The 25135-nt window shown below is 42.3% G+C and overlaps 2 protein-coding genes across 2 annotated transcripts; one reads left to right on the forward strand and one right to left on the reverse strand.

Moving 5' to 3' along the window:
* Positions 1-387: 387 nt before the first annotated feature.
* LOC309667463 (protein PIP-1-like) lies at positions 388-12427 on the reverse strand. Its single transcript, XM_082475920.1, has 3 exons — positions 8502-12427; positions 7683-7796; positions 388-6983 (listed from the first exon to the last, which is right to left on the reverse strand). The coding sequence occupies exons 1-3, from the start codon at positions 8818-8820 to the stop codon at positions 6859-6861; spliced, it is 558 nt and encodes a 185-aa protein (XP_082332046.1). The 5' UTR covers positions 8821-12427; the 3' UTR covers positions 388-6858.
* A 5885-nt stretch (positions 12428-18312) lies between these two features.
* LOC309667462 (uncharacterized protein) lies at positions 18313-24385 on the forward strand. The gene is made up of 3 exons (XM_082475919.1): positions 18313-21014; positions 22888-23007; positions 23778-24385. Exons 1-3 carry the CDS (start codon positions 20459-20461, stop codon positions 23900-23902), a joined length of 801 nt encoding a protein of 266 aa, XP_082332045.1. The 5' UTR covers positions 18313-20458; the 3' UTR covers positions 23903-24385.
* Positions 24386-25135: the final 750 nt, after the last annotated feature.

A 25135-nucleotide genomic window follows, 5' to 3' on the forward strand; every position in this document is an offset into this window, starting at 1 on the left:
ATGGAAAAAGATATTTCATGCAAACAGAAATGACAAGAAAGTGGGGGTCATGATACTCATATCAGACAAAATAGACTTTAAAACAAAGGCCATAGGGCTTCCCTGGTGGCGCAGTGGTTGAGAATCTGCCTGCCAATGCAGGGGACACGGGTTTGAGCCCTGGTCTGGGAAGATCCCACATGCCGCGGAGCAACTAGGCCCGTGAGCCACAACTACTGAGCCTGCGCATCTGGACCCTGTGCTCCGCAACAAGAGAGGCCGCGATAGTGAGAGGCCCGCGCACCGCGATGAAGAGTGACCCCCACTTGCCGCAACTAGAGAAAGCCCTCGCACAGAAACGAAGACCCAACACAGCCATAAATAAATAAATAAAATTAAAAAAAAAAAAAGGCCATAAAGAAAGAAAAAGAAGGGCACTATATAATGATAAGAGGATCAATACAAGAAGAGGATTAACACTCATCAACATATATGCACCCAATATAGGAGCAGCCAAATACATAAAACAAATACTAACAAAATTAAAGGGAGAAACTGACAGATATACAAAAATAGTAGAAGACTTTAACACTCCACTCACACCAATGGACAGACCTTCCAGACAGAAAATCAATAAGGCAGCAGAAGTCCTAAATGATACAGTAGAACACTTAAAATTAATTGATATTTTCAGGACATTACATCCAAAAAAACCAGAATACACATTCTTTTGAAGTGCACATGGAGCATTCTCTAGGACTGACCACATACTAGGGCAGAATAAAAGCCTCAATAACTTATTTTTAAGAGTATAGAAATTATTTCAAGCATATTTTGTCACCACAATGGCATGAAACTAGAAATCAACTGTAGAAAGAGAAATGAGAAAGAAAAAAATTACATGGAGACTAAGCAACATGCTACTAAAAAAACCAATGGCCAATGATGAAATCAAAGAGGAAATTTAAAATACCTCGACACAAATGACAATATAAACACAATCAGGGACTGCCCTGGTGGCGCAGTGGTTAACAATCTGCCTGCCAATGCAGGGGACACGGATTCGAGCCCTGGTCCAGGAAGATCCCACATGCCGCGGAGCAACTAAGCCTGTGTGCCACAACTACTGAGCCTGTGCTCTAGAGCCCATGAGCCACAACTACCGAAGCCCACACAACTAGAGCCCGTGCTCTGCAACAAGAGAAGCCACCACAATGAGAAGCCTGCACACTGCAACGAAGAGTAGCCCTTGCTCACTGCAACTAGAGAAAGCCCGTGCACAGCAATGAAGACCCAACACAGCCAAATAAATAAATAATTTTAAAATAAATAAATAAAAATAAACACAATCATACAAAATCTATGAGATGCAACAAAAGAAGTTACTAGAGGGAATAGAGATACAGGCCTTCATTAAAAAAGAAAGAAAGAAAAGAAATATGAAAAATAGAAAAGAAAATCTCAAATAAACAACCTAAACTACCACCTAAAATAATTAGCAAAAGAAGAACAAACAAAACCAGAAGTCAGCAGAAGGAAGGAAATAATAAAGATCAGAGAGGTAATAAACAAACAGAGATTTTAAAAATAGAAAAAAAAATCAATAAAACCAAGAGTTGGATCTTTGAAAGCTTAAACAAAATTGACAAACCTCTGGCCAGACTCACCAAGAAAAGAGAGGACCAAAATAAAAGAAGAAATGAACAAAGAGAAATAACAACTGATACCACAGAAATACAAAATAAATAAATAAATAATAATAAGAGAATACTACGAACAATTATATGCCAAAAAAATCGACAACCTAGAAGAAATGGACAACTTTCAAGAAACATACAGCCCACCAAACTGAATCAAGAAGAAACAGATAATTTGAACAGAACAATTACTGGAACTGAAATAGAAGCTTTAATTTAAAAACCTCCCTAGAAACAAAAGTCCAGGACCAGATGGTTTCACAGGCGAATTCTACCAAACATATAAAGAAGAAATTATACTGATCCTTCTCAAACACTTCCAAAAGATTGAAGAGGAGGTAACACTCCCAAAGACATAGTATGAAGCCAGCATCACCCTGATACCAAAACCAGAGAAAGACACTACCAAAAAAAGAAAATTACAGGCCAATATCTTTAATGAATATAGACGCAAAAATTCTCAACAAAATATTAGCAAACCGAATCCAACAATACATTAAAAAGATCATACATCACAATCAAGTTGGATTCATCCCAGTGTCACAAGGATGGTTCAACACTTGCAAATCAATGTGATACACCACATCAACAAAAGAAAAGACAAAAACCATATGATCATCTCAACAGATGCAGAAAAAGCATTTGATAAAATTCAACATCCATTCATGATAAAAACTCTTACCAAAGTAGGTATAGAGGGAACATATCTCAACATAATAAAAGCCTTTTATGACAAACCCACAGCCAATATAATACACAACAGTGGAAAGCAGAAAGCCTTCCCACTAAAATCTGGAACAAGACAAGGATGCCTACTCTCACCACTTCTATTCAACATAGTATTGGAAGTCCTAGCCACAGCAATCAGAGAAGAAAAAGAAATAAAAGGTGTCTAAATTGGAAGGGAAGAGGTAAAATTGTCATTAGATGCAGATGACATGATATTGGGTTGGCAAAAAAATTCATTTGGGTTTTCAGTAAGATGTTACTATATATAGAAAACCCTAAAACCTCCACACAAAAACTACTAGAACTGATAAACTAATTCAGCAAGGTAGCAGGATACAAGAGTAACATACAGAAATCAGTTGCATTTCTTTACAATAACAATGAAATATTGGAAAGGGAATCTAAAAAAACAATCCCTTTTAAAATCACATCAAAAAAATAAAATACTTAGGAATAAATCTGACCAAGGAGGTGAAAGACTTATATGCTGAGAACTATAAAACACTAATAAAGGAAACTGAAGATGATTCAAAGAAATGGACAGATATCCCATGCTCTTGGATTGGAGGAATACTGTTAAAATGGCCATACTACCCAAAGCAATATACAGATTTAATGTGATCCTTATCAAATTACCCATGACATTCTTCACAGAACTAGAACAAATAATCCTAAAATTGATATGGAACCACAAAAGACCCAGAATAGCCAAAGCATTCCTGAGGAAAAAGAACAAAGCAGGAGGACTTCCCTGGTGGTGCAGTGGTTAAGAATTCGCCTGCCAACGCAGGGGACACGGGTTCGAGCCCTGGTCCAGGAAGATCCCACATGCCGTGGAGCAACTAAGCCTGTGCACCACAACTACTGAGCCTGCGCTCTAGAGCCCGCGAGCCACAACTACCGAGCTTGCGTGCTGCAACTACTGAAGCCTGCACACCTAGAGCCCGTGCTCCGCAACAAGAGGAGTCACCGCAATGAGAAGCCCGCTCACCGCAACAAAGAGTAGCCCCTACTCGCCGCAACTAGAGAAAGCCGGTGCACAGCAACAAAGACCCAACACAGACAAAAAAAATAAATAAATACTAATTGTCTTTGTTTAAAAAAAAAAAAGAACAAAGCAGGAGGCCATACCCTCCCAGACTTCAGACAATACTACAAAGCTACAATAATCAAAACAGTGTGGCACAGGCACAAAACAGATATATGGATCAATGGAAGAGAACAGAGAGCCCAGAAATAAACCCACACACCTATGGTCAGTTAATCTTCAACAAAGGAGGCAAGAATATACAATGGAGAAAAGATAGTCTCTTCAGCAAGTTATATTCAGAAAGCTGGACATAAATCAATGAAGTTAGAACACACTCTTACACCGTACACAAAAATAAACTCAAAATGGCTTAAAGACTTAAATATAAGACATGACACCATAAAACTCTTAGAAGAGAACATAGGCAAAACCTTCCCTGACATAAATCATACCAATGTTTTCTTAGGTCATTCTCCCAAGGCAATAGAAATAAAAGCAGAAATAAACAAGTGTGACCTAATCAAACTTATAAACTTTTGTACAGCAAAGGAAACCATAAACAAAATGAAAAGACAACCTATGGACTGGGAGAAAATATTTGCAAATGATGTGACCAACAAGGGCTTAATTTCCAAAATATACAAACAGCTCATAAAACTCCAATATCAAAGAAACAAACAACCCAATCAAAAAGTGGGGAAGACCTAAGTAGACATTTTTCCAGAGAAGACATATAGATGGTTAACAGGCATATGAAAAGAGGCTCAGCATCACTAATTATTAGAGAAATGTAAATCAAAACCACGATGAGATATCACCTTACATCTGTCAGAATGGCTATCATCAAAAAGTCTACAAATAACAAATGTTAGAGAGGATGTGGAGAAAGGGAACACTTGTACACTGTTGGTGGGGATGTAAATTGGTGCAGCCCTTAAGGAAAACTGTATGGAGGTTCCTCAAAAAACTAAAAAAAACTATCATATGACCCAGAAATTCCACTCCTGGTTATATATCTGGAAAAAACAAACACTAACTCAAAAAGATACATGCACCCCAACGTTCATAGCAGCACTACTTGCAATAGTCAAGACATGGAAGCAACCCAAGTGCCCATCAAAAGATGACTGGATTAAGAAGATGTTGTATTTTATACATACATACATACACACACATACTCAATGGAATATTACTCAGCCATAGAAAAGAGTGAAATTTTGCCATTTCCCCCAATGTGGATGGACCTAGAGGAATATTATGCTTAGTGAAATAAGTCAGACAGGGAAAGACATACTGTATGATATCACTTATACATGGAATTTAAAAAAATAAATGTATATGTAAAACAGAAACAGACTCACAGATACAGAAAACAAACTAGTGGATACCAGCGGGGAGAAGGGAGTGGGGAGGGACAAATCAGGGGTATGGGATTAACAAGCACAAACTACTATATATAAAATAGATAAGCAACAAAGATATAATGTATAGCTCAGGGAATTATAGCCATTATCTTGTAATAACCTATAATAGAGTATAATCTTCAAAAATACTAAATCACTATGCTGTACACCTGAAACAAATATAATATTGTAAATCAACTATACTCCAATGAAAACATTTTTTTTTAAAGAAATCATTAAGCTGATTTGAAAATCTTCATGGGACTGCAAAGAACCTAGAATATTCAAAATAACTTTGAGGAAGAACAAGTTGGAAGACTCACACTACCTAATATCAAGATTCACAATAAACCTATTGTAATCAAGGCAACGTGGTATTGGCCTAGGAGAGACATACAGGTCAATGGAAGAAAAGGAAGAGTCCTGAAGTGGACTTACACCAATATGGTCAATGGATCTTAGATAAATGTGCCAAGGTAACTAAAAGAAAAAAGGATATTTTTATAGATTATGTATCACACTGTACTTCAATTAAAAATTTTTAAAGGAGAAAGGGTAATTTTTTCAACACATGGTGCTACAACAATTGGACATTCATATGCAAAAATAAACTACCACACACCCACACATAATTGATCATATTTGAGGGAACTGCACGCCTAAAAAGCATGAACTTACTGCATGTCAATGATAACTTAATAAATCTGACTTTTAAGAATTGAAAGTAATCAAAATAACAGTACAGAACTTGTTAAATAGATATTGTAGGTATATGATGCACTAATATGTAATCAATAAAAGATGGTAACATAAAAGTATCATTGGAAAGATATCCATAATTTATATTAAAAAGCAGGTTATAATTTTTAATATATATAAATGTATATATATATTTATATCTGAACACACACACATATCATGACCTACTTCTGCTTTTAAAAGCCTGGAAAAGGGCTTCCCTGGTGGCGCAGTGGTTGAGAATCTGCCTGCCAATGCAGGGGACACGGGTTCGAGCCCTGGTCTGGGAAGATCCCACATGCCGCGGAGCAACTGGGCCCGTGAGCCACAACTACTGAGCCTGCGCGTCTGGAGCCTGTGCTCCGCAACAAGAGAGGCCGCAATAGTGAGAGGCCCCCGCTTGCCGCAACTGGAGAAAGCCCTCGCACAGAAACGAAGACTCAACACAGCCAAAAATAAATAAAATAAAGAATTATAAAGTAGCATAATTATATGTTAAAAAAAAAAGCCTGGAAAGACATACTTGAAAATGTAAACAAGAAAACATCTCTGTGTGATAGGATGGGGTTGCCAGTAATGTCTACTTTTGCCAGTATTTTATACTTATTCTAAGTTAAATATGGCTTTTACTCATGTAATTAAAAGGCGAAAACAAAAATTCCAAAGAAGACCAACCTAAAAACATATGTGATTTATTAGGAAAAAAGCTAAACAGTGGAAAGGGGGAAAGACTGAGAAAGAGCACTCACGTGTGTGTGTGTGTGTGTGTGTCAAATGAGGGTGGTGGTGAAGGAATCCCTCCCAACCCTAAGTTCCATGAATAAGAGGGGGGCAAGATGCTGCAGCTCTCGTGACCCTGGTCAGACTGGCAGTAAAGGAACCACTAAACTGAAGACATATGGAGGGCAGGGGTCAGGTCTACCTTATTCACTGTTATATCATCAGCACCTAATTAGAGAGTTTAACAATCAGGAAATAATTGTTGAAGACAGGAAGGCAGAGCTTGCTATATGCCGGCCAATGATGGGGGTGTTGGGGGAGGGAAGAGAAAGCCGAGACAAAGGGAAGGAGATAGGAATCTGAGAAAGAAAGAGCACCAAGGGTGGTGGGAAGGAGAAGGCATCTATCTGGTGGGTTAAGGTGTTGAAACATCAACACCTGTAGCTGAGTAGGTGTCAGGGCTGGGACGGTGCTGGGGAAAGATGGCCCAGTCTTTTGAGGCAGCAGGAGTCTAGGAAAGGGCTGAATGAACAGTGGAACAGGGCAAAGAAGGGCCAAGTCTCTAAAGCTTGTTACAGAAAGATGAGTCACTGCAGCACACAAAATCCACTCGAGCATTTTGTCTGAAGAAAGACATGGGGAGACACAGGTCCCCACAGCCCTGGTATCCATACAGGAACCTGTCACCTGGAGAGGAAGAAAGACAAGAGGATCTCTGGTTTGTGGCCTCCAAGTTCAAGTGTTTGCCACATAAGAGGTAAATAATACATCTTTGTTGCAAGAATGAGCCCTTCGGGACTTCCCTGGCGGTCCAGTGGTTAAGACTCCACACTCCCAATGCAGGGGGCACGGGTTCGATCCCTGGTCAGGGAATTAAGATCCCACATGTTGCAGTGCGGCCAAAAAAAAAAGAATGAGTGCCTCAACTAATGAGGAGAAAGAACGCATTGTCCTGAGGAGTCAGGCAGCCACGTAAGAAAGGACATCAGAGCCATGCTGATTGACATGCGCCCCCAGTGGGCCATCCTCTCCCAACCTCTCATCCTGTTGGCACCAAGGCCTCCCGTTCCCAAAAGTGCTACCACACACAAGCTCCAGGGGAATATTCAGAGTCCAATTCCTGTCCTCCCTGAGTATGTACGGGGACTACCCAAGGATTCAGGGAGCCCTCAACAAGCACTTTTTTCTCCTGATAGGTCTACTGGTACAGTCAAGGGCCCGTGGCAGTCCAGCACCAGATCCAGAGGACTCTTTTCCAACTTTTTAGGAAAACAAACAAACAAACTCTCCCACACTCTCTGCTTTTGCCCCCAGGGCTCCTGAGAGAGCCAACTCCCTCAAGATCAGGCTAAAGGTCACCCAGGAGACTTCTCAGGCCCCACCTACCTTCGTAGACCTTCCTCAGGAAGCACTGCTGGCTGCCTTGAGTCTGGCAGAAGCTTTCCCCGCTCTCGCAAACCCCGCTGGCGTTGACTCGGTGACACTGGAAACATTCTAGAGCTGGAAAGTCAAAGCAGCATAATAAGGCCCTTCCGGCCCAGCGTCCCGGCTGCTCAGGAGGGAGCACACCTGTGACCCAGGTGCGCCTGGACACTGACCGGCTCCCAGCGGCCGACGAGTGTGCGGAAAGCAGGTCGTTCCTCCGCGCTTGGCTTACGCCTGCGAGGAGGCGTGTGCGCCTCTAGGCACAGGGTCTGCACCTGAGCGCAGAGGGCTCGCCCTGTCCTCCCAGGGATGGGCTGTGCTGCTGGAGGAGTGAGGTCAAGTCCTTCACTGACCCCGCTTCTAGGGCTCGTGATCACTCCTCCTTCTGGGAACAGCCCACATGCACCACCCACAAAGAACCTTCTTTGTCCCCTTTCAATTCAAATGTAGGGCTCTCAATAAGAAAGGTTGAGGCATGGGGGAGTATCAGGGATTAGAACTGAGGTGGGAGGGAGGTAGAGGCTGAAGTAAAATGGGGGAGGGAGGAGGAAGAAGAAAGGGAAGAGGAGCAGAGTGGGACCCAAAGTGGAAGATGCAAAGGAGAGAGGGTGGAGGAGGAAAGAGAGGGGTGGGGTGAGGCTGTGGTCACCTCCAAGGCTCGGGTTAGGTCCTTGTGCCTTTCTTCCCACTGCCCCACGCCCATCAACCCACAGCCCCTGTGGGTCGGCCTCACCTAGACCCAGTCCCCACGGCCCTCCCAGACGCCCGGCAGGGGCTCACCTTGCAGGAGGCCCAGCAGCAAGGAGAGGCCCAGCAGCAGCAGCAGCAGGAAGCGCGTCCCCATCTCCGATCGAGGACAAGGCAGTAGCAGGAGGTGGGGCAGCTGCAGGCGCCCGGACCCTGAGGATCTGGCTTTATAACCCCGGCAGGCACGGCAGCCAATGGGAGCCGAGGCGAGGGGCTGGGCTTCCCCAGGATGCGGATGCGGCGTGAGCCAAGGGCCCGATGGGAGCCCCGCGTTCCTGCTGCACAGGCTCTGCTCACCGCCACCTGCCCTGCTGAGGGAGCCACGTTCTTTCAAGGCTTCTTTTGCTCCCATTTTAACTAGCTTTTAAATGGGAGAATCATGTCTGCCTTACGCGGCCAAAGGATTTATGAGATCCAGGTGAGCTAATGACCCTGGAGGGGTGGGGCATACACCGTGATCTTCCGTACTTCGGGGACTATTTCCTTGAATACGGTTTAAGTCCAGATACTGAAATCTTTTGATTTCAGAGAAATTAGGGGACTTCCCTGGCGGTCCGCGCTTCCACTGCAGGGGGCACGGGTTTGATTCCTGGTCGGGGAACTAAGATCCTGCATGACGTGCAGTGCGGCCAAAAAATGAAATAAAATGACAAAAAAAAAAAAAAAAATTAGAAGAAGTGGATACTTGCCTAGACTGTTGCTCAGTAAAACACTAAACATAAAATAGCAGATTTGGGTTTATCTTTCAGGCAGGCTGCATTACAGACTAGAGATTTTTGTTTGTTTACACTGCTTGACGAATGTAATTTAAAAACACTGATCTGGAGGGAAAAGTTTTGTACCTTTGGCTTCAGGCTCCCTTGCAGCCCTAGGCCCACCCCAGATCCTGGGTCCCCCTCTTACCCAAACAAACATCGGACTTCAAGAATGAACATATACCCCCCGCAACTTGGCTTTAACCTTCAATCCCAGCTTAAGAACAGGAAACCCACTAAAACGGAGGGCTTATTCCATAGGGGTATAATTATTCCCCAGCCCAGCTCTGAAGTCTGAGGAGGTTGTGTCACCTGCTTCAGCCCAAAACAGCATGATTGACTGAGAGCTTGCTATGTACCAGACACAGTGCTAAATATCTGAACAATGTTATTCGATTTGATTCTCACACAACAGCCTATATGGTAGTTATTAATGTCTCCATTTTATCGATGAGAAAACTAAAAGGAAGCGGTTAGTCCCAGGTGACAAAGGATAGCTGGCAGATTGAAACCCGGATCTGCAGACTCCATTGACCCTGTGACTCTGCCAGGGAAACCTGGCAAGTCTTCTGGGTCCCAAGAGCCACCAAATTAGTGTCTGAGGACTGGATTCCTGCTGCCAGATATGGATCCTTTAGACTCAGAAGGTCCCTAGCACCAGCTCCACATCATGAACAAGAATGGATGTGTTTCCTCAGAAATAATTTTTTATAATCTGCTAAGAATAAGGTTTTTACTTAGTGGGTTTTTTTCTGGGACTCCCAGTTAGCCCTAGTCCTAGAATGCGCTGGGATTCTAAGGGGAGGAGGGTGGGCCCTGATGCATAGCCCAGTTCCTGGGGGTTCTCTTCTCTCCACTCCCTGAAGCTTCTCCCTGACTCTCCTTCCAGAGAGTCCAGCTGTCCAAACCCCTCACCGAGGCCAGGGGCTACCCCAGCTCCTGTTCACAGTCTTTCCTGCTGTGGAAAAGATAGAGGAGACCCATTGTAGCCTGAGGAGTGCTGAGGGGCTCAACATGATGTATGGTGCATGAGTTAGGGGTGGGGACAGACAATGTCTGAACCTTAGGGTGGGAGGATGTGTCATTTAATAAATATATGAATACAGTTACTATAATACACTTTATAAAAGAAAGTAAAACCTAATTGCTTTCTTAGTACAAACTGTACAAAGCTTGACAAAAATCATCTTAGCCCATAGAGGTATCAGGAAGCAGTCAACCCCTTTCTCAGCCACCATCAAGGAGGTTTAAAGGGGGCCTCCTTAGGGTAGACTAAGATTTTATATGTTTACCCAAAAATGGTATGCATTTTTTTTTTTTTAAGATTAAGAAAACTTCTCTCTTTCTTACAAAAGAAACACAAAAGACTGTATATGTTGGTCTCCACCATTAGTTTCAGTTGTCATTCTCCATCTGGCTTCAGTCACAGCAGAATTCCAGGCTGTTAGTTTTAAAAGCTTTTAGCAGTTGCCCTGTCATAGATGAGTTCCTATGCTAAATAAGTTTGCAAGATTTCAGTGTTCTGAAGAGAAGTCGATCATCAACTTTCCTAGGTTATAAGTACATGGGTTTAGTCCACTGGTGTGCTGGTAAATGTTTAACAACTGGCTTGTGGGGTGAAGGAGGGTGGGGAGAGTCCTGATTTGTAGAATTTGTAGATTTACATGGTGTCAATGGCAATTTCAAGCTACCATCCTGACGTCACTGAATTAAGTTAAGAGATGTGCACACCATTATACAGTATTTCTAACACACAGATACAACAGAACTAAATAACCTTAACAGTGCAGATTAATAGTAAAATGTAGTAAAATAAATAAGGAGTGATGAGGTTTTGAGTATTTATCTTTGTTTCTAATATAATTTGTCAGTTTATATGTTAATTTTTATTAATACCTGTGTTCAACCACCAATTTGTAAAATTCCTGAAACTCTAATAATCAGCTCTCATAAGCCAGTTGAAGCCAGCTCTCAGCACACCACTGGTTGAGTCACAATTATGAAAAGCCGGTCAAGTGAAAGGTAGAAATTGCTGTATCCTTTTACTCACACAATTCCCAGTGATAATATCCTTCCTCCCATCCCTGACTTGATTTGTTACAGAAGGGACAAATATTATATGGCCAGCCAAACAGAAGCTTTCCCCACCTTTGAACAGCTGCTCCTTTTGGGTTCATGCAACCTGACGATGGAGAAGGTGTTGTCTCAAAAGGATGGTGCAGAAGTATCTAACCATCTGTTTGCAGGCTGAGCTCCTGTGGGGATGTAAGGCTATGGCAGCTGTAGCTAGAGAAGCTCTGATCTGAGAGACCCTTATTTGGAGTTTCTGCAGAATTTTACTACTCAGGATTTTAGTTTTAGAAGTCAGTTTTGGCAACAGAAAAAAAGAAAGTTCTGATGAGGACAACAGAGGCCGAGAGGAAGCTGTTTCAGTGGTCCAGGGGAAAGGAGATGAGAGCCTGAACTTGGGTTATGCTGGTGGGAATAAAGAGGAGCTGATAAACTAGTTTGAGGTGAAACTGACATAATGCGGAGGTGAGGGCAAGGGGGAAGTCAGTTACAGGCACACCTCGTTTTATTGTGCCACACTCCCACCCTTTATTGCGCTTCGCAGATATTTTGCTTTTTACAAATTGAAGGTTGGCGGCAACCCTGCATTGAGCAAGTCTATCAGTGCCACTTTTTCCAACAGCATGTTCTCACTTCATGTTTTTGTGTCACATTTTGCTAATTCTCACAGTATTTCAAAGCCTCCACCAGCAAAAAGATTGTGACTCACTGAAGGCTCAGATGATGGTTGGCATTTTTTGTCAATAAAGTATTTTTAAATTAAGGTATGTACATTTTTTAGCCATAATGCTATTGCATGCTTAATAGACTACAGTGTAGTGTAGACATAACTTCTTTTTAATTGAGAAGGCTTTTTTTTAAATTAATTTTTATTGGAGTATAGCTGATTTACAAGGTTGTGTTAGTTTCTGCTGTATAAACATAACTTTTATCATGTGACTCGCCCAGGCATACCTTGGAGGTTGGGTTCCGGATTACCACAATAAAGCAAACATTGCAATAAAGTGAGTCACATGCATTTTTTTGGTTTCCCAGTGCATAAAAAAGTTATGTTTATACTATACTGTAGTCTAGCAGGCATGCAATAGCATAATATCTAAAAAATAATGTACATTTCTCAATTTAAAAATACTTTGATTAAAAATGCTAACCAGGGCTTCCCTGGTGGTGCAGTAGTTAAGAATCTGCCTGCTAATGCAGGGGACACGGGTTCAAACCCTGGTCTGGGAGGATCCCGCATGCCGCGGAGCAACTAGGCCCGTGAACCACAAATACTGAGCCTGTGTGTCTGGAGCCTGTGCTCCGCAACAAGAGAGGCCGTGATAGTGAGAGGCCCGCGCGCCGCGATGAAGAGTGGCCCCCGCTTGCCGCAACTAGAGGAAGCCCTCGCACAGAAACGAAGACCCAACACAGACAAATAAATAAATAAATAAATAAATAATTAAAAAAAAAAAAAAAGCTAACCATCATCTGAGCCTTCAGTGAGTCGTAATTTTTTCGAAGAGTAACAAAAATTGCTGATCACAGATTACCATAACAAAGTTAATAATAATGCAAAAGTTTGAAATAAGACAAGAATTGCCTAAATGTGACATAGAGGCATGAAGTGAGCAGACGTTGTTGGAAAAATGGCACCAATAGACTTGCTTGATGCAGGGTTGCCACAAACCTTCAATCTGTAAAAAATGCAGTACCTGAGAAGCACAATAAAGTAAAGCACAGTAAAACAAGGTATGCCCATTCCAAGCTAAAAGTCCCAGGAACAGAGCTGGAGTACAAATGATGAATTCAGTATCACAAATGTTGAGTTTCAAATGTTCTGGGATGTCCAGCTGGTAGTTGGATATATGGGTCTAAACTGAAAAGAGAGGAGTCTGTGGGCCAGATTGGTGGATTTGGGGAGTCTTCAGTTGGTAGGTGGTGATTGACATGGATTAAGACTTCCCAGGGAGTGTGTGAAGAGTTAAGAATTAATGCTTATCAGGAAGACTAGATGGAGAAGTAGTTTCAGGAAGGGGGAGGGGAACCATGAAAATGCAGAGGGCATTGCATATTCAGAGAATAATTAGAAGTTGTGTATGGATGTGGCCTGTGATGGAGCTTGGGATGAAGGTAGAGAAAGGGAAGGGGAGGAGCAGAAAGACAAGACAGAGAAAGTACATGTGGGGACAGATTGTGCAAGGTCTTGATACCTTCCCCTGGCAGTAGCAGTGCACAGGTGAAGCAACATGCCTTCCATTTTACTGTGCCCCCTCTGACTTTCAGGAAACTTCAGAATGGTTACCACAGCTCTGACCCCTTTCTAGGTTTCTTAACATAGATCACCATGCTAGGTATCACATAGACCTCCATCCTGGCCACTGTGAATTGCATGAAAGACCTGTGTGGTAGCCTGGCATTAGAATTTTGTGCAAAAGGGATGAGAATGAGAGGTTAAGCCATTGAGATTTTCTCTCTTGAAAACTGAATGTCAGAGTCAAGAATGCCTATTAGGACCAAAGACTAGACAAAGGCACATGTCAGGGAAGTCGGGGGTAAGCATAAGCCGTGAATAAACAGAAGTCATGAGTAAGCAGAAGTAATGAACATTCAGAAACTCTGAGTGAGCAAAAGTTATAAATCATACAGATGGCCAATAGACACATGAAAAGATGCTCAACATCGCTAATTATTAGAGAAATGCAAATCAAAACTACAATGAGGTATCACCTCACACCGGTCAGAATGGCCATCATTGGGCTTCCCTGGTGGCGCAGTGGTTGAGAACCTGCCTGCCAATGCAGGGGACACGGGTTCGAGCCCTGGTCTGGGAAGATCCCACATGCCGCGGAGCAATTGGGCCCGTGAGCCACAACTACTGAGCCTGCGCGTCTGGACCCTGTGCTCAGCAACAAGAGAGGCTGTGATAGTGAGAGGCCCGTGCACCGCGATGAAGAGTGGCCCCCGCTTGCCGCAACTAGAGAAAGCCCTCGCACAGAAACGAAGACCCAACACAGCTAAAAATAAATAAATAAATTTTTAAAAAATCTATTAAAAAAAAAAAAAGAATGGCCATCATTAAAAAGTCTAAAAATAATAAATGGAGAGAGTGTGGAGAAAAGGGAACACTCCTACACTGTTGGTGGGAATGTAAATTGGTGCAGCCACTATGGAGAACAGTATGGAGGTTCCTTAAAAAACTAAAAATAGAGTTACCATATGATCCAGCAATCCCACTCCTGGGCATATATCCAGAGAAAACTCTAATCCAAAAAAGACACATGCACCCCAATGCTCATAGCAGCAGTATTCACAATAGCCAAGACATGGAAACAACCTAAATGTCCATTGACAGATAAACGAATAAAGATGTTGTACATATATATATACATATATATATATATATATGTATATATATATATATATATATATAAATGGAATACTACTCAGTCATAAAAATAATGAAATATTTCAATTTGCGGCAACATGGATGGACCTAGAGAATATCATACTAAATGAAATAAGTCAGACAGAGAAAGACAAATATTACATGATATCCCTTATATGTGGAATCTAAAATATGATACAAATGAACTTATTTACAAAACAGAAACAGACTCATAGACGTAGAAAACAAACTTAATGGTAACCAAAGGGGAAATGGGGTGGGGGGATGGAGGGATAAATTAGGAGTTTTGGATTAACAGGTACAAACTACTATATATAAAATAAAGAACAAGGTCCTACTGTATAGCACAGGGAACTATACTCAATAGCTTGTAATAAACCTAGTGGAAAAGAACATGAAAAAGAATATATATGTGTGTACATGTGTATAACTGAATCACTTAGCTGTACACCACAAATTAACACAACATTGTAAATCAACTATACTTCAAAAAAGACAAATGTTATGAATCAGTAGGAGTTATAAGTAAGCGAAAGTCACAGCATAGAGAGTAGAGGAAAGTCAGTTTAGAGCAAGAGCAGTAAGAACGTAGGCAGGAAGACTAGAAGAAAAGAAGGTCTACCAGATAACTATTACTAGAACAGCTGTGTATCCAGAACTATTTCAGGTCACAGACTGTGTTCAGGTCTCCATGAGGCCCAGTCTGGGTGGTGTGTATTCTGACATGTATATCTAATTCCCCATCGTTTAAGGTAAACCGAATGAGGCCTGGTATCTCTCATCTCCACTGTACTCTTTTCTCTCTGCTACTTTCTCCTGGACTTCTCAGCTTGCTTATCCCCCATTTGGCCCCAAATAGTGGTCTCAGCACATGAGTCTAAATGACCTTTCAACTCAGCTCCCCATAGCTAATTTTCTCTGTCTTTCTGTGTTCCAACTGCATATTTCTAGGAGAAGACTCTGACTAAGTTCATCTTTTTTAACCAGGTCACAAACATTACAGGGGCTGAGTTGGCTAGTTCTTTGGTTCATTTGGGGCATTAGAAATTGGAGCATTAACTCATCTAGGCAGGAACTGGAATACCTCTGGATGTCTTAGCTCCAGAACTGTTCAAATTCCATAGTGAATTCTCCATCACCACATGGCTTCCTCTATGATGAGCTCAGATATTCACAGGTTGGACTTTGAAGTGCCAGACTACTGGACACAGGGAGAAGATTCCCAAAGTAGAGCCCAGTGAAAGCCAGCCTGGGTGGGGTTGAGGTATAGTCCTGTAAAGCCAACCTTACGAAGAGGGAGGAAGAAGTTGGAGGATGAGGTTTAAGGAGAGAACATTCAGGCTTTAAGGTCTTATCTGTTAATACTGTGACTCCTGGGGAGGCGTGAGGCAGGGATGTCCCAGAAAGTTCTGATAATTACAGAGAACTGCTGGCAAACTTTAAACTGGTAGGTGGTATAGATAGCACCTCTTCCTTTCCACTAATTTCCACTGCTTCTATCAACAAAAGTCTGACTGAATGTGATCTCAGCTCTTTCTCCTAACTCACTCCACATCAAAAAAAGGAACTATTGACAGCATTCTGTGTCATGCCTTTCTCTCCTCCAGAGGAGTTGAGCCGCAGACCTGGAAATCCTAGTTTTGTCCTCCAACTCAAGCCAAGTAGGGTAGGCCTCTGCAACTTCTGATCCCTGAGGTCCTGCTTTCTCCCACTGACCCAGAATCTTCAGCCAGCCCACTCTAGGGGCTGTCTATACATCTTCCTCCATGAAGTAGAGCGAGGTCCAGAAAAGATAATTCATTTATTCCTTCATGCAGGAAAAATGCACCTGTTATGTGTCAAGCATGCTGTTAGGTAGTGAGGATACAACAGTGATCAAGACAGACTGGAACATCATTTTCAAGGAGCTTAAAGTCTAATGGGGAAGAGACTTCCCTGGTGGTCCAGTGGTAAAGAACCCACCTTCCAATGCAGGGGACGTGGGTTCGATCCCTGGTTGGGGAATTAAGATCCCACACGCTGTGGGGCAACTAAGCCCACGCACCACAATTACTGAGCTTGCACGCCTCAATGAGAGAGCCCATGTGCCACAAACTACAGAGCCCACATGCCCTGGAGCCCGTACGCCACAACTAGAGAGAAGCCTGCACACCGCAACTAGAGAGAAACCCAAGCAGACGGTGGGCTGTAATGAAAAGAACCCACATGCCTCAACAAAGATCCTGTGTGCTGCAACTAAGACCCGATGCAGCCAAAAAAAATAAGGAAAATAAATACATAAAATAAATAAATATTAAAAATAAAAAAAGAAAGTCATCACATTTGCCTGCTACATGTATTAAGAAAAAGTCTAATGGGGGAGACAAGCATTAAATAATTATAAAAGTGACAAATACATCTATTCTAGATCCAGCATTCAGTGGTACATGTAACAAAGTGGTCCAAGAGAGGTGGGCAGGGAAGAGGGAGGAGATGGGGGCTATGGTAGCTCTGCCACCCAATCCCCCCAAAGTTCTAGCTTAATACCAAGTGGATGCTTCTTCACTGCATCCATCTTCTCAGCAGTTACAGCTCAAGGCACAGCTTTCAAATATGTCTTGTAGATCCCTTTTCAATGCCCATATCACGTAAATTCTCCTGTTACCCATTTGAGTTTGCCACCTGTTTCCTGCCAAAACCATGATTGATATAGGCCATTATGAAAATACTATTAACAGAAGTGAGCAGGGTTAAGGAAACAAAAAAATAAAGTTGGGGCATCCAGATTTAGCAACTGCAAGAAATCATCATCATTCCTAGGCCTGAGGGAGCAGGGGAAGGAAAACATGTAACCATAGCCTGGTGGAGAGCTGACGCCATGGAAGAGAGGACACCCTTCAAACACTGTCACATCAAGACCCAGCCAGTGTCAGAACTGTGGCAGGGAGGTAATAGGAGGAATAAATACTTCAATCTCAATCCGTGTGTGTGTGTGTGTGTGTGTGTGTGTGTGTGTGTGTGTGTGTGTGTTCTCTCCGCCAATCTTCCATTGGCTAAACACAATCTAAAGCCAACCCCAACCAGCACTCAGGTGATCAACTCAAGAGAGATCATCCTTCTGGGGTCCAGGACCAAAAGGAAAAAAGGCTGATTTAGAGAGTCAAACAAAAAATAACCAGCTAATCACACCTCACTGTTAAGAACACTTTAAAAAGAGAGTAGATAAATTTTAAAATTTATTACATAGAGTATATGTTATTTTGGTAATATGAGTTTTTAAGGTAGGGCAGAGAGCCCAATATACCACGGTGCATGAGCCTTCACAGTACAATTTGCCGTGGGTTGCCAGAGGTCCAACCTGCCTGATCGGGCGATAGTGAGAACCTCAGAGCACAACCTATTGTGATGAATCATGGATTGTTTCTGAGGTTCTAGAATCCCAGACTGTGGCTCAGCACTGGGAGCTTCTGCTCACAGTTTTTTTCACGGCTCTTGGGCACCCCACACCAGGGTGCCCTCTCTCCCAAAATCCAGATGAAGAAGTTTCTTCTGCTAGTGAGTCTGTATCTGCTTGGATCTGCCAGAGGTAAGTCCTCTTGTCTTGGCTCTGGGTGGACATGTAAGAGGCACCTTTAAGGCATTTCAGCCCTTGAAGAAGGAAGGCCAATATCTTAGTTACCCAAACCAATCTAACTCAGAATTAGGAGTAGCTGAACAAGTTCAACTCTGAGAGCTACTGAACCTGTGGTGGGTTCCTCCTAGTTATGGCTTCACCATCAGAGACTAGCTTAGCACAGTCTCGTTCCTAATACTTTCAGCCACTTGACATTGTATCTGATGATCTGTGAAATGAGAAGGTTGGTCTAGGGGTTCTGCGGAGGTCCAGTGAAGGTTTGCCCCCATGAACTGAGTGTAGGGGATCCTTGTGTAGTTAATGTAGAAGGAGAGACATGAGGAGATGGGAGTGTGGTATGCCTGGAAAGTCATCCGAGAACACAGCATGGCTCTGGGCCAGAGACCTTACAAGCCCCTCTTTCATTGGTCTATCCATCCAGTGGTCTGTATTTCCTCTTTCAGGATCCCCATTCAGGATGGGCTCTGTTCCCTCCTTCCTCCTACAGGAGAAGTGAGAGGCCATGAGCTCTGATCTGTCTGTTAAATGACAAAGTGTTTTCTGTAACGTCAGTTCTCAGAGATTTTGTCTTTTGCTTTCTTAGACTTTCAAAAGTTGACTCAGAAACATAGCTACATAGCTACCAGATGGTAGTATGTGCTAGCCACTTGGTGGGGCAGTGAGTCATAAACTATAAGCATGATGAAGAAATTAGTGTGCTTTTTCAAGCCTCCCTTCCATATCAGAAATTTCTTTATTAAAACTTCTGTTAACTTTTGAAGGATCAGTCAAGCAGATGATATTTCTGTAACAACTTTTTAAAATTAAAAATTCCTTAAAGCCTTAGTAAATCTTACCTTTCCTTTATCAACATATTCTAATGCTAGCCTTTTGAAAGTTATTGATTGTAAGGTCTTCAAATCACTCAGAATACACACACACATACACACACACACACACAAATATATATATATATTTTTTTTCAGGATTCTTACAGAGCTAGAGTATTTTGGGGACTTAGGCCTCAAAGATCCTGTAATTCAGCTTTTGGTTAGGATTAATAACTTAGTCATTATAGTCTACTCACCACCCTTCTCTAGGTTACTCAGTCTAAATCAGTTACTCAGTCAAAGAGTAATAATTTTTAAAAAAAGTAATAATCAAATTGTCTGCTTGGTGCTACACTTAATAAAATGAAAGTTGTACTTAAGGATATTTGTCTGACAGCCATTAATAAGCTGGATTAAATGTAGAAGAGAGTGGTCAGAACAGAATGACCAGCTAAGAGTTTTGTAATTCCAAATGCAAGGTCAGGAGGAGGGAAAGCTAAAATTAGCTGAGCACTTGAGCAACGGACTAGGCACTTCACAATTTATCTTATTGAATACTCATGACAACTCTGTAAAGTAGGTGTAAATGGTACGTCACAAGGAATCTCAATTCAGGGATATAGAAGCAAAGATTGTTTTTATCTTAATAATTAACAGCAACTTGGCTTTGGGTCCCCAACTCACATGGACTGGGGTTGAGTGTGTGAAAGAACATGAACTTGCCAAGTAAAGGTGTCTTAATCCCTTCTGGTAATTTTTGTGGGTTCATTAGATATTTGTCATCTCTAGTTTAAAAGTTATCTTCTCCAAAGTTTAAAATCTTCCACCCTCAGTTTCAGCTAGAATTACTCAGCTACTGAAACAGTTTGCTTTCTCTCCCCCTTGTAACTCCATTCTTACCTTTCACCCACAGGGGAACTGGAGGGAGGCTAGTGGTGGACTTCTGACTACATGAATGATGGGACATTGATTTCCTGATGTTGGCTCTGTCAGGGAGGCACAGGTGCTTTTGGTGCTGGGTGAGGGGGCCCCCATGTGCCCACTCAGGGTACACAGATCCACACAAATATTGTGGATCTTAAAATTCTTCCCTTCAATCACAGAGGTGGTCTCTGTGTTTCCTTAACACCCCTGTCCTTCATGGTCTCCCAGGTCATTGGCTGACTGCATCCAACATCCGCAGTATCTTCAGGTGCTTGACCTAGGCCCCCAGAAACCTAGGAACCCCACAACATTAGCCTTGCTCCATAGGAAAGAACTCTTTATCCAGACGTCCTCTCTCACCTTTACCATCTCTCTTCTGTTATTTCTCCATCCCAGGAGCATCAGGTCAACCTGTTGAGCTTCCTGGCTCTATGGCTCATCAAGCTTCAGTTCAGCAACCTTCAGGTGACTACTTTTCACTTGCAAACCCTTCAGATGGTGAGGCTTTATATGAGACTTCTTCAGGCGAGAACACTTTGAGTGAGCATGGTTCAAGTGAGCACACTGCGGTTGAACACGCTTCAGGTGAGCACGATGCAGTCGAACATTCTTCAGGTGAGCACGCCGCAGTTGAACATGCTTCAAGTGAGCACGCTGCAGTTGAACATGCTTCAAGTGAGCACGCTGCAGTTGAACAAGCTTCAAGTGAGCACGCTGCAGGTGAGCATGCTCCAGATGAACACGCTTCCAGTGAACAACCTTCTGGTGAACAGCCTTCGGGTGAAAAGCCTTCTGGTGAACAGCCTACAGGTGAACAGCCTGCAGGTGAACAGGTTGCAAGTGAACAGGTTGCAAGTGAGACGCCTTCAGGTGAACAGCCTGCAGGTGAACAGGTCTCAGCTGAACAAGTCTCAGGTGAAAAATCACCAGGCGAACAGCCATCAGGTGAACAGCCTTCAGGCATCCCGCCTTCAAGCACAATTTCAGGTGAGCCACATTTGGATGGGTGCCCATCCTTGACTTCAGGTGGGAAGTAGGTAACACATACAGAAAACCAATTTTAAGGAGTTTAGAAGAAAGAATAGTTCATACACTTCACAAACAGCTCTCCCAAAGAGAGCTGTTTACATTTTACATCTCTTTACATTTCTTTACAATAATCCCAGGTGGCAAGATCCAGGTTTTGTGGGGCCCTTTGGAGGTTAAACTGTTCAGAGGGCCCTCTTTAAGAAAAACAAAACAAATATAAAAGTGCCAGCAGTTCCTCCAACTTCACTCTATGCAAGAAATTGTGAATACAGATGCCCACAGCTCTCCTGGAAGGGGCTCACGGAAGACAACTTTAGTGAGCTTCATGCTAAATCTGCCTCTTAACAAACTATGTTAAAATGCTTTGCAAACCCTCTAAAGAGATGTCTAGCAGTGGAGCTGGTAGCTCTTGGTTTTTATGTTTGAACACGGTGTCAATGGAAATAATAAACAATCAATAATAATAATAGAAAAGAGTTTTATCTGAGCCAAAGTGAGGACTATAGCCCGGAAGCCAGCTTCCCAGATTACTCTGAGAAACTGCTCTGGAGGAGCAGAGTTTTGAGCACAGTTCTATATCTTGTCAGAACAAAGAACATTAAACAAGTCAGGGATACATTTCTTCAAGGTACAAAAAAAAAAAAAAAAAAAAAGAACAGCACATACATGTACAGTATGGCCTTGGCACCTGGGAAGGGAGTTTTATCATCAGTGGAGTACTGGAACTGGCATCCCATGAAGAGGGATATTTAATCTTTATTTTTCACATGGACATTTTTTACTTCTGGTTAATGTGACCTTTTCTTTAATAATTAAAGCAGTTGTTCAATAGGCCACAAGGAGGCTGTTTTAGTTAGCATAAAATTCAAGTTAACTAATGTATAAACCAGAATGACTTCTCCATACCTCACTCAATATGTGAACATTTCTTTCATCAATGGAAAGTAAAGCATACTGATACTTTTGTCTGTTAGATCCAGAAATAAGTTCCCAGGACAACTGCAATTCTTTGGCTCTTACTCAAAAGGGGTTCTTCAAGGAAGGAAAGCAGGATCCAAGGTTTAATGTCTCAAGTTATTACCAGACATAGACACTTTATATTTCACCCCATTACATAAGTAGCAGTATTCCAAATTTTCAGACGAGAGAAGTTACATCATCCGGCTAGAAAGTAGCAAATCTTGGATTCAAACTTAAGTTTGACTCCAAAGCCCATATTCTTTCCACTTTATATGCTTCCTTAATTAGGGAATTGGCAGTGGAGGTGGAGAGGCAATATGGAATCACTTCAAAGAGACTGCGCTTTGTGACAAACTGACCTGATTGTAGGTCACTTTGAGAATAGAGAATTGATGTAATGTTTGCAACATTACAGCATTCTAACACATATTATTAATCAGTCAGATTTCACTGCAAGTGTCTGTGCCTTGTGGATAAGTGAGAGTATGATGGGGAGTAGGAAAGGGAGCCAGTCACATGAGTTCTATTGCTCCTATTGAGTTCGACACGGCAGAAGGGCATCTAATGATAAATGTCCGGGAAGCCACTGGGTGATGAATTAGAATAAAAGTCAGTACTAGAGAGATAAATGTGGGATTCATCAGCAATGAAAATCATAGATGAAGCAATAAGAATGAAGGCATTTCCTCTGGCACAGAAGAGAAAATATGCTCTTTCAGGCACAGAGCCCTCACATCCCCAACAAGAACCAGGAAAAGAAATGTGCTGTATCCACCTACTTGTTGCCCATCATCCCTCCCCAGATGTGTGACTCAAGGCTACACAACCTGGATCCTAAGGTTATTTCATCAGGCTGATCTTAAATTTTCAGACCCAGTATTAAATTGCCACACATGCTCTTATATGAATGACCAAGGAAAATGTCTTCGAGGAGAGGGAGTCTGCTCCACCCAGAATTCCCAGCAGTGCATGTTAAAGAAGATCTTTGAAGGTATGTGGGGACTTCATGAGCCAGTCTTTGCCAGAGAACACATCAACCAGCTTGAGTACTGATGGGGAGGAGATAGGGTGGCGGGGGCCTGAGGAGGGAACAAGCGTGATTCCCCAAAAACTTGGAGATTCTGGAGAACCTTATCCTTTCAAGAATCAAGAGCAGAATTCCAGCTATTGATGGAGAGGTCCTTCCCAGCAGGCTTACGATGTCTTAAAAAGAGGCAGGGAGATTGGCTGTCTCTTCCTATTAAAGAAATGTGTGGGTTGCCCCTTGAGCCATTGAGACATTGACTGTAAGCTCAGGAATGTGTCTATCTTGTTCATGGCTATATATTCCTAGCACTTAGCACAATGTCCAGCCCATGGTAGGCATTTAGTAAATATTGAATAAATGAGTTAAGTAATAAACAGTTGTCCACCAGTCTGTGTTCACAGGTTGGCAGACATGTATGTGTGTCTTTCTACACCTCTCTACCCTTACACTCAGTCCTCATCCCCAAAATAAGGAAGGGATCTTGGTTACTTCCATCCCATGAACTTCCCTTGACTGCCTGAATTCCCTTGTGGTTCGTTTGGTCCCTCACTAGAGAGAGTGGGCAACTGATCGGGGGAAGGGCCCAGAAGAAGCAGATGGAAGGGAGGAGCGAAAGAATATACAAGTTGGAGGATTTGGTCATGCCTACATAGGGACACTGGGAACCATGGATGAAAGCTAAGATTGGAGGAGGAAGCTTTCTGCTCATTACAGTCTGTCTCTACTTCTTTCAGGTGGAAAACTTCAATTCATCGTCCAGGGCTGTGAAAACATGTGTCCATCCATGAACCTCTTCTCCCATGGAACCAGGATGCAAATTATATGCTGTCGGAATCAACCTTTCTGCAACAAGGTCTAGAAGCCTGTGCCCTTGCTTCCTGCTCTGACTCAGGCAGCAAAAATCCTCCCTCACCCTACTGGACTCAATTTATATTTAGTTTCTTCCCCAGTCAACAACTAATCACATCTTCCTCTGCCTGAGTGTCAGACAGGAAGCTCAAATATCTTTCCTCTCCTATCCATGCCCTGTTACACATTCTTCTCTGGCCTCCAACTTCTCTATCCCCTTACCCCATCTCTCAACATTCTTTTCTTTTTCAATAAATTCCACATGATTAAAGAATATAGACTCCAGACAGAGTCTTTTCCCATCAACCAGGGGCAGGGTCACCCTGAGCTTCCTTCTGCTCCACACAGTAAAGGAGATCCATTTTTTTTTTCTTTCTTTCTTTCTTTTTTTTTATTTTTGAATTTTATTTATTTTTTTATACAGCAGGTTCTTATTAGTCATTCATTTTATACACATCAGTGTATACATGTCAATCCCAATCACCCAATTCATCCCACCCCCACCCCCCCACTTCTTTCCCCGTTTGATGTCCATTTGTTTGTTCTCTACATCTGTGTCTCAATTTCTGCCCTGCAAACCAGTTCATCTGTACCATTTTTCTAGGTTCCACATATATGCATTAATATATGATATTTGGTCTTCTCTTTCTGACTTACTCACTCAGTATGACAGTCTCTAGATCCATCCACATCTCAACAAATGACCCAATTTCATTCTTTTTTATGGCTGAGTAATATTGCATTGTATATATGTACCACATCTTCTTTATCCATTCATCTGTCAATGGGCATTTAGGTTGCTTCCATGACCTGGCTATTATAAACAGTAATGCAATGAACATTGGGGTGCATGTGTCTGTTTGAATTATGGTTTTCTCTGGGTATATGCCCTGTAGTGGGATTGCTGGATCATAAGGTAATTCTATTTTTAGTTTTTTAAGGAACCTCCATACTGTTCTCCATAGTGGCTATATCAATTTACATTCCCGCCAACAGTGCAAGAGGGTTCCCTTTTCTCCACACCCTCTCCAGCATTTGCTGTTTGTAGATTTTCTGATGATGCTCATTCTAACAGGTGTGAGGTGATACCTCGTTGTAGTTTCGATTTGCATTTCTCTAATAATTAGTGATGTTGAGCATCTTTTCATGTGCTTCTTGGCCATCTGTATGTCTTCTTTGGAGAAATGTCTATTTAGGTCTTCTGCCCATTTTTGGATTGGGTTGCTTGTTTTTTTAATATTGA

Source organism: Balaenoptera physalus (genome assembly GCF_965194825.1).
Source record: "Balaenoptera physalus genome assembly, chromosome: 10".
Lineage (NCBI taxonomy): Eukaryota > Metazoa > Chordata > Mammalia > Artiodactyla > Balaenopteridae > Balaenoptera > Balaenoptera physalus.